Here is a 10,677-nt window from a genome sequence, read left to right as displayed (position 1 = left end):
GTTATAACATTTTATAGCTCAAATTAAGCGGTTGACCGAATATAGAGTCACATCAATTCAACCTAACAATGGGATGAACTTCACAAAATCTAATCATGAAAATTTTACAACCCACATGCAACCTAACACAATCATCAATCTACCTCTTTATGAATGATTGGGTTTGAAGGAAGTTACCCCCAGCTCTGGGAAGTTCTGCTGCATGCTAAAGAAAAGTTTAAGAAAACATTCAATCAAATAAGTTAATATTCAAATTTCTAATTTGATACCACCGATTCTGATACGATATCAGTGTTTTTAAATTTTTAATGGATATTAAAATTTCTAACGTAATACTAAAATTTTTAACGTGATATCAATACTTCTAAGGCGATATCAAAATTTTTAACTAATACCAAAGTTTCTAACGTGATATCAATACTTCTAATATGATATCAAAATTTTATAATGGATATCAATATTTCTAACATGATATCCAGATTTCTAAGTAATACCAAAATTTTTAATGGATACAAAAAAGAAAATTTACCAATACTAAAATTTTTAACACGATACCAAAATTTTTAAGTGATACTAGAATTTCTAATGTCATTAGAAATTTAAGAACACATATTATTAAAAAGTTAGAAAATTTATTAAAATTTATAGAAAATTGTAAAATTTATTAAAAATTTGTAAAAAAAATTACTAAAATTGAATTTTTTTTTAAAATGTAAAAGTTATTAAAAAAATTTTAAAAATTGTAAAAATGATTAAAAAGTATTTTCAAGAGCTTATATTACTCATGTTGAGTTTATGGGTTGTTGTTTTTGTTTTGCTCTATTTACGATTTGTAAAAAATTATATATTTTTTATAACTTTTAATAATTTTACAATTTTTAAATATATTTTTAATACTTTTTTACATTTTTATTATTTTTAACAATTTTTTTTTAAAAATTAAGAATATATATAATTAAAAATATATTTAAAATTTTTTAGAAATTACTAAAAGAATTATAGAAATTACCAATTTTGTTTTGTATAGAACCGGAAATTAGAATTTATGTGATCAGGGACCAGATTGAAAACAGTGCAACAAAAGTCGAGGAATAAAAAAAATAGTTGAAGAGGTTTTGTTGAATACTAGAGAAAAAAAGGGGTATACCAAAAATTCTAAGTTAAAAGCAAAATTTCTATTAGCATATGCTTGTTTTTATAGAATTTCGCTGATAGCTGACCAGCTTCAGGGTATGTGGGCAAGGTTATCCAAAGGTTGAATTTTCAAAAATTGCTATTGATGGGTTGGAATGCATGCATGTATGGTTATGTGGAGTTAAAAGTTTGGTAGGAACAACAAGAAAACTTTGTAACCAAATATTCTTAATGTAAGACTTAATTTATGTTTGCAGAGTTTTATTTAAAGAACCAATTTATTAAGATTGACTCAGTACAAAGAATAATGATTTGAGCCCAACTCCAACACCAATAAGTTATGATCTTATTTTTGTATTTTTAAGTGTAACTCTCACTAACACAATAAGTAATCAATCAAAGATTACGAGATATTTTCAAAAAATAGTTCCTAATTTGAAAAATATACGAGAAACTTAATGTTCTCTATTAATAAAGGAGTTATGTTATTTAAGGATACTTAAATTTAGCTTTATTTTATTTTATTTTTATGATTTTTTAAATAATTTATTTAATTAAATAAGATTAATCAATTGGAATGATTAAACCACAAAAATAATAATTTGAATGGTTCAACCATCGATCTATTTCTAGATAGCTTTGCATTATTTCAAGAAAATTTTGCCCCAGATTTCTTCATTTAATTAAGGATGGAAAAAAAATCATAAAACCAAGCCGATTTAACTCAATAGGGGCTGTTTTTTAAAATAAAAATTGGATTTCTAGAGAGGACGGGTTGAGTCAAGTTTAGTGTGAAAACTGCATCGAAATATATTTAATATTAATTAAATTAAAAAACCCTTAAAATTTATCACTAGCAACATTATTTTACCACCTTTACTCCCATTTCACACCAGTTTATTTCCTCATCTCTTTTTAATTTATTTTCCCAAGTCTCCCTCTCATTTTCGTTCCTTATTTTTTCTTCTGTACGTGATGTATTTTTTTTACTTAAAGCATGCTCTTTGTTGTAAAGCATAGTTAGCTCAAAAGTAAACCATGAACGTAGCAAATTCAATATTGAAAATAAAAAAAAAATGTAAAAAGTTCAATGCGAAGAGATGCCAAAATATTTTTTTTAAAATGAATTAATCACAATTTAAAAAAAAATTAAACTCTGATATCAAATATACACTTAATTTTCAAATTCATGACAAGTTAAATGTTTTTAAAATCAAAATTAAGACGTGAGAATAGAACATATAATCAAGTTTGGGGCATGCAATAATCCGACACACCTTACCCCATTCAGCGTCGTTACCATCACTAGATTTGATCCCATCCCAAGATTAATCAAACTATGACATTTGTAGTTTGGTGGTTGATAATTGTGGGAGATTAGATCACTCTTGACTCAATATTTAATGTTTTAAACAGATATTAAGTTAGATGGAATATGTCTGAATCGAACACCTTTTTGTATCTTTCTAGTAAAGCTGCAACAAAGAAATCTATATGCCAAGTGGTGGAAGTGTATGATGTTGTGCTTTCTAGGATAATTTGAAATGGTCTTTTTCCCCGTTGAAGGTGTCTAAATAGAAATCAAAGCCAAGAAGCTCATGGAGGGACCACTATAGATTTAAATATTAAATATTATGCACTATCTTTTGGAATTTTTATATATTTATTAATTTGGCTTTTAGTATGTTTTTGTATGTAAATTATTACATATATAAAAAAGTTAGAGATTATGCATCTCTTAATGATCATATTAGTAGGAATTAATTATGTTAATGTTTAAAGGCGATTTTTGTTAGTCAAAAATACTACTTGTTAAAAATTATCAATTCTAAGGTTTAATTAGATAATAAAAAAAGGCATATTTGATTTTTGACATAATGACTTCTGGTGTAGAATACATGTGGATTACAACATGTATACCACATTAGCAATTACTTATTTTTTTTTATAATTTTTTAAAAAAATAATTTTTAAAATTCTAAAAATTAATTAATTGTTGACACGGATTTCCATATGGATGCAACGTCAACAAAGTTAACAAACGTTCACTTTTCCATTCATTTTGGGTAATTTGACAAAAACAGCAAGTTTAATCGTTAAAAGAGGCTAAAAATAAATGGAAGACTAAAATGAAATTTTTTTTATAAAATTGGAGGGCCAAATAAATTATTATGCCTATATTTTTTTTTAAAATAAAAATTATATCCTTAATCCTTGAATTGTAATTGAAGGAGTTTAAATCCATAATCACTTGAAATTAGACTAGAATATAGTTTGCCCAAAACTCAATTATTAGTCTTGAGAGTTCAAACCTGAAATGATAAAAAAATCTAAACCTAGAAAAACTACAAACCCAATATGATGAAACCGGAAATAACATAAGATCCAAAATATCTTATTAATGTTAATTAAATATGAAAACAAACACACAAAAAAAAACTCTAAAAAAATAGACTGATTAATTCATAAATTATAGGCACAATTACAAATTATTGATACAATGATAAAAAATTACAAAAGATTACAGTTTTATTATTATATTCATTCCCTCGCTGATAGTTAAGGGTGCTTATCGCCTTAAATGTAGATTGATATAAATTACACTAATTATGTTTATTATTCGAAATTTTTCTTATAATTCACTAAAAAACTAAAACAAAATTTGGGTAAGCGAACCTAGTTGAAGTTCAATTTTACCCAACTCTAACCTATCTCTTTTTGTGTAAGGAAAAATATAAATAATGTTTTTATATCTTTTGAATTCAATAATAATAGTAATATACATTAAAATAACAAAAAAAATATTGAAAAATGAAAAAGCCAAAATTTTGATAAACCCAAAAAGAAAATTATTGGCTGTTGAAGGCTGTATGAGTTTAATTGCTGCTGGATACAAAGCAATGGAAAGGAAAAAGCAATGAAAGAAGATTGCAGAAAAACAAGTGGAGTGGTCTGCTGGAAAAGTAAAATATCAGATGCAGGCAGCCATGTGAGAATCGGGTCACAACCGTTCGTGCATGCTCTTCTTACAACGTTGATGTCATCTCTCATCTGTTAATTAAAATCAATATATATACGTACTCAGTTTTTTCAGATATTTCATTTTCAACTCTATAATGGAAGAGTGAAGGAAACCCCCCACCATTCTCATATCATTTCTCTTCTGTGTGTTGTCTTGTCCCATGCCATGCAGAAAATAGGCCCCACACACACACACGTACTTTCCATTTGCATGCACTGTTCTTCGGAGAAATTTCATTATATGCTTCTTTTTTACCCCTAAACAAAACTATACCATCTACATCAAATACAATATTAATGACATGCTAGCTTAGCATCTTCTTTAAAGAAAGTGTTGTATAGGTTTTATGGGTAAACGTATCATCATGATCCGTACCTGTGTATTAGAAGTTATATTATATTTTTTTTTATTTTTTTATTTAAAAGAATAAATAAATTAATTTTTATATATTAGATAAAAGAGTAAATTAATTCTTTCAATTGAAAATTTTATCTATTTCTATTATTAGAAACTCATGCAGATGACAAACCAACTAGACTTACACGTGTGCTACATATACCTCATTTTAAGATACAATGACTAATTTTTAATTAAATCATATGTAATTACATATCATTTTGTATTTAACATGATTCAATTTCATGTCCTAATTATCAATTAAATGAAACTGTTCTTATTTTTTAAGATACAAGGGCACTCCTTATTTAAATAATTCCTCCTCTCAAAATTATCAGTTTTTCTTTCTACTTTAAAAAAATGGACCATTTTACTCATTTTTTTTAATTGACAAAAACCTTTTTGCACAATTTGAAAGTAGAAAGACAAAAAAAATGCACCCGTGCTATTACAATGACATATACAAATGCTAACTTCATTTGCAAGTATATATTGAGTAGTGTTGTTTCTCAAGACAGTTTATATGTATATATATTCTATCTGTTTCATTAGTATCATACAAGCACAAACTTCCAACAAATAATTCAACTTGGACAAAAATAGATTCATCATAGCAGCCAAAGCAACGACATTATTATTATGAAGAGAAGAGGGAGACAAAAGATTGAGTTTCAAATTTTGAAACAAAATCTTTAGACAAAAACTACCCATGGTCCATAAGCAGATGATACAAAAGCAAAAAAAAACAAAGAAAAAGAGAAAAAGCAATGGCTAACACATCAAGAAAAGTTCAGATGTCCCCATTTACTTTATTTCATCAACTATTTTATATGGACTGAATCTGAAAGTACTAAATTCATATCCTAATTCCTTATAGACAGTCAGTTTGTAATGAAATTTTAGTTCAAACCCATAGTTGATGGCAACATTGTGGAACTAAACGCACCATCATATGGAACAGATACTTACCTTGTAGCTGACTGGTTTTTACCATTTGACCACAATTCTCATTCTCCCTTATCACTGTCATTATCATCACCATCTAGTTCACTTTCATGGCTTTCATTGTACTTTACCTTGCTTCCTTCTGCTACATTCTCACCAACTATGCCATCAAAATCCAATTTTGGGATGTTCATTTCAGAATCTTTAAGGTTCCCACTAATGTTTACTTGTGCAGTGACAAGGTCTCTCTCAGGAAGATAGGCTTCTAAAAAGTCTGAATCACCTTGCTTTTGTACCTCAATGTCATTGTTAATCAAAGGTGTTGGTGAAGTGGGACAAGTAATGGGTATTCTTGAGTAAAGCTGACCCAATTGATCAAAATAACTGCATGTTTTTGATTGTTGAGAACGTTTCTTACCACTTTCTTTGCTTTTCCTGAAATACTTGTTGATGTTTTCCCACTTTTCTTTGCATTTTTTGGCACTTCTTTGATAACCAAAGGAAGACATCAAAGAGCTCACTTGTTCCCAAACAGGTCCTTTTAATCCAGGTTCTCGAAACTTTGATTCTAAGTCACATCTCACTTGAATCAAGGCCTCAACTTCAGCTATAGGCCACCTGATACTGTTATCAACTTTCACTCCATTGAAGGGTTCCATTGCATTTCCAGGTTGCTGTAATGGAGTCTTTCCAGGAAGATTGATGCTTTCACCTGTAATTTTCTCCAAATAGGAAACTATAAGAGCTTCTCTACTTGAAGCTAAAGCTTGTTCATGTGCCCTTGCAACGGCTTCCCTATTGTGTTTTTCAGCCTCTTGTTGCCTCCATGATTCTTCTTTCACTGACCTTTCTTTCTCCATTCTTTCAATAAATTGCAAGAACCTTTTATGGAGACACTCTTGATGGTCAGTCACTTGCTTCACCAAGCTCTCGAAAAACACAACCATTGAACTCAATTGCTCCTTCATTTTCATCTTCCTCTTCTTCTTTTGAACCTTCCTTAATGAAGCTTCTTTCCCAATAGAAGCTTCGGATCCATGATCAACCCCAGTAGCAACAACATTACCACCCCCACCATTGGCACCTACTACGTCATGCTCTTGAAACTTAGTTAAGTTCATGGAAGGGCCAACATTTGCAGGCCAATTCTCGCCTGTGAGAGCAGACCCTGAACCAGCTTGAGCAGCTTCTCCACGCTTTCCAAGTCCATAAATTGCTTCAAGCTCACCAAACAGTCCATATTTACTATCCAAATTCCTGCTTCTCTCACTTGTAGATTGACCAGGTTGTTGCCAAACTTTGTTGTACTTAGTCCCCTCTATCATTTTAGCTCCATCTGCACTACACTGCCTATCATCACATCTGTTTAAGGGTTTCCTGGTAACATTTTAACAAACACATGGCTGACAAAGAAATCAACTTTGAAAAGAAAAGAATAAAAAAAGAGCAATCTTTATAAATTACCAAAAGGGTTCTTTGATGGGAAAATCTTCTTGAGGAGGCAAACAACGGGGCAAGAAAGGGGAATGTTGTTGCTGTTGCTCATTTCCATCCAGAAAAGTAGCACCATTTTGCTGATGATTCAAAGGTAAAGCAGCCTCTTTTTTCCCACTGTTTTCGTTAAGACCCAACTTGAAATTAACAGCCAAAAAGGGTTGTTGTTGTTGTTGACTATGATGATGAACAGGTTCTGGGTGTTGAAATGGTTGAAACTGATGGTGGAAAAGCTGATGGGTAACTGGATTTTCATGTTGTTTATTATGTTGTTGAGAAGGGTAAGGGAAAACAGGTTGTTGTTGGTGATTATGAGGATTGGAAATGAAGAAAATTGAAGCGGATGAAGAAGCATCATCATCCTCCATGAATTGCTGTTGTTGTAGATGATGATGATGATGGTGGTGATGATGGGCACCATATTTGATGGGATGCATTTCTTTTGAAGGTTTTTTTTCTACTTTTTTTTTAATGTTTATTGAACAACATTAATCCAAGAAGGAACCAAACGAGGGTCTTTCTTCATAGAAATGTTGAATTAAACACTGATTTTTTTTTAAAGGAAAAAAAGAGCAGCTGTTTTATGGGAATGGGATTATAAATTGTAACATTAGATATTTCTAGAAGTGGTATAGGGTTTCGGTTTATACAAAAATAAATAAATAAGTAATTTTTAATATTTAAAAATAAAATTTAATATTTGAAGACATAGTTTTGGGTCCATTGAAATTTTTTATCCATAAAATAGAGATTCTGTAATAAATAATTTTAGATATTATGTTAAAAAGAATAAATATAATCAAAATTTATAATAAAATTATTCAAAAAAAAAAACATGAGTTAATATATATAATTTCTCTTTCAAGTGATGCAGGGCGGTTCAGCTCCAGCAATAGGTGGTGGATCCGATTAATAATAATAGGGAAGAAAGAACAAGGTTTATACCCTATGAAAACCGTCAAGTACTATTCAATTAATGCATTTGGAAAATAATTACTATTTAGTGGATGGTTATGCAAAGTCTTAGTTTTGGTCACTACTTCATAGTCCTACCTTAGTCATCTTTCTCTACGAGTTACATTACAGGAAATCAATGATATAGCGGGGTCTTTTTCACCTTTAGCGGCATTTATAAAAGCCGCAAAAAAACTTAGCGACACTATCAAAAATGCTGCCCAGAAAGCCGCTAATATTATCGTCTAATATAGCAGTGTTTTGATCACCTATAGCGGCGCTCTGAGACTGCCATTGTAAAATATTATAGCGGTGATATTTGAGTAGATCTTCTTATTGGTTAATTTATTAGTTCGAGTTTGAAAGTTTATTTAAAATTTTAAAAAGTAAGCTCGTTTAATATATGGGTCGAATTTGAACTTGAACATTCTAAATTCAAGCCTTCGAGCCCAGCACAATTCAACCCAACCCGTTTTTGTAAATTTATACTATTTTATATAATTTATAACATAAAATGTGAAGAAATCAAATTGCAACACACTTCTCGGTTTGCAAATAGGATTGTTGATAACCTAGCTAAGATAGCAAGAAATCACCTCATAAGAATGTATGTTTCCAATCATGCACTAGAGGATACCGCTTCGATTCTCTTGCAAAATAGTGTAGGGATGAACATTGCTGCTATTGTTTAAATTGATTGGTTTTTTTCTGTCCAGCTTCTTTCTTTTAACAAAATATAAATAAATCTATAGTACTATATAACACTACTATAATATATATACATTTAAAAATATAAAGATGACTGTATATGTACTTTTAATAAAAAATATAAATTTATTAAATATTAACTTAAAATTAATATAAATATATTTTTAAATTTTGTTAAAAATGATATGAACAGATCAAAAATGGACTTGAGTTAGCTATTTACAAATATGGGCGGGCTTGGACAATATTTAGACCCATATTTCGGGTCAGACCAACCTTAATAAGCTTAAAGTGTGTTAATATCATGCCTAAATCCGACCAAAACTCAACCTAACCCATAAACACTTCTAAATATATTTAAACCAAAACCTTATTTTTAAATATATTTTTAAATGTATTTTTAAAATTCAACGCTTGATCTAATTTATTAAAATTAGTCGAGATTTTATATCACTATAAAAAATAAGAGAAACTCGAAATATTTATACTATTGTTTAAGTGTCTTACTAAATTTATGTCACTTACCAATTGGTCTCAACTCAATTAGAAAATTAAAAAGAACAAATATTATTATAAATACATTTTTATATTTTTTTATATAAAATCTAAAAAAAATACACAAACTTAATAAGATTTAAATCTAAAACATCATAGCTTTCTATATCTTAATTTCACCATGTTAATTAAAACCCCATTTATGTTGTATATATATTTTTTAATTTTATTATATAATTTTTTACTCACGTTGAATTGCAATCTAACATATATATTAAACTAGAATTATGGTTTTAAGGTATAGAGAACACGTGGAAAAATTATATAATAAATATATTTATTAAAAATATAAAAATTAATTAATACTTTAATTATATATTTTATTTTTATTAAATAAAAAACTAAGATACTTTAAAATATATATAACTTAAATTATAAATATAAAAATATTTTAATAATTTTCATAATTGAATTAATATCCGTAATAACGATTTAATAAAATAATTCATATAAAAAATCCAATATTACGAGACAAAGGTATGGTGGGACCCAAAAGAACCGTAGTATTTTGGAATTAAGAACAGAAAAGGTGACACGTGTTAGAGTGCAGAAATTAGAGACAACATGGAATTGATGTGCACGTGAATCGGGTACAGTAAGTTGTCGTCCTGTCCCACACTCATCTCCTTCGTTTTTGACATTTCATTCAGTATATTCCTATACTCTTCTTTTGGGAATTTAGTTTCTTATTATAATATATAATTACTATAAGTTGAAGTTAATTCAATTGAAAATTTATTGCAAAATAATTCATTTATAATGAGTTTAGAATTCTTTTATAATTTTTATATAGAATTTATAAAAAAATTAAATTATGTCATTAAATTATTAATAAGTTTATATTTTAATATTTAATTTTAAAATGTTATAAAATAGTCAGTGTACGGTTAAGTTTTTTTTTTTAGGTACAATTAATTAGCTCCAAGCGATAATTTGATGATCGGTAAAGTGGATTAATGCCCATTGATGAGTAGAAGAACATATCTTAAATTCAAGTTGATCTGGCAATCAGTATAGAAGATCGAAGAAGAAAATTATTTGAATTTTGGTTCGCAGATTCCAACATTCAAAGTTATTTCATAAAAAAGTGAAATGTAAAAGAGATGGGAAATAAGAATTTTCGATTGATCAAGATGTGGGAACAGATAATGCCATACAACGAAAATTTTAATTGTCTTGTGACTTAAATAAAAACTTTTGAATAGTCCAGTAACCATTTTGAGTGACCAAAATATAAACTTACTATCATATAATTTTTAAACCATCAAGTTTTCTTAATTTTTCTCCCTCACTGAAAATATGAGTAAAAATATATTTTATGTAAAAATATTCTTTCCGATTTACTCAACAAAAATTATAGTTAAAGTGATAAAAAGAATTATATATAAAATTTATTAAATATATGTTGATTTCTTTTTTTCTTTTCTTAAAGAAAATGTAACTTTTATTAAAAAAATCAAAATAAGATA

At 28.3% G+C, this 10,677-nt stretch overlaps 1 protein-coding gene and 1 long non-coding RNA gene across 2 annotated transcripts; one reads left to right on the top strand and one right to left on the bottom strand.

Moving 5' to 3' along the window:
• Positions 1 to 5,163: 5,163 nt before the first annotated feature.
• Positions 5,164 to 7,641, bottom strand: LOC121231967 (uncharacterized). Its single transcript, XM_041117143.1, has 2 exons — positions 6,962 to 7,641; positions 5,164 to 6,874 (listed from the first exon to the last, which is right to left on the bottom strand). Exons 1-2 carry the CDS (start codon positions 7,426 to 7,428, stop codon positions 5,560 to 5,562), a joined length of 1,782 nt encoding a protein of 593 aa, XP_040973077.1. The 5' UTR covers positions 7,429 to 7,641; the 3' UTR covers positions 5,164 to 5,559.
• On the top strand, positions 7,227 to 8,291 carry LOC121231968 (uncharacterized). The gene is made up of 2 exons (XR_005930193.1): positions 7,227 to 7,439; positions 7,858 to 8,291. It is a non-coding gene; the product is annotated as an uncharacterized lncRNA (long non-coding RNA).
• The last annotated feature ends 2,386 nt before the right edge of the window (positions 8,292 to 10,677 follow it).

Source organism: Gossypium hirsutum, chromosome A07 (genome assembly GCF_007990345.1).
Source record: "Gossypium hirsutum isolate 1008001.06 chromosome A07, Gossypium_hirsutum_v2.1, whole genome shotgun sequence".
In the NCBI taxonomy this organism is placed as follows: domain Eukaryota; kingdom Viridiplantae; phylum Streptophyta; class Magnoliopsida; order Malvales; family Malvaceae; genus Gossypium; species Gossypium hirsutum.
This window is presented reverse-complemented; position numbering and strand designations above follow the sequence as displayed.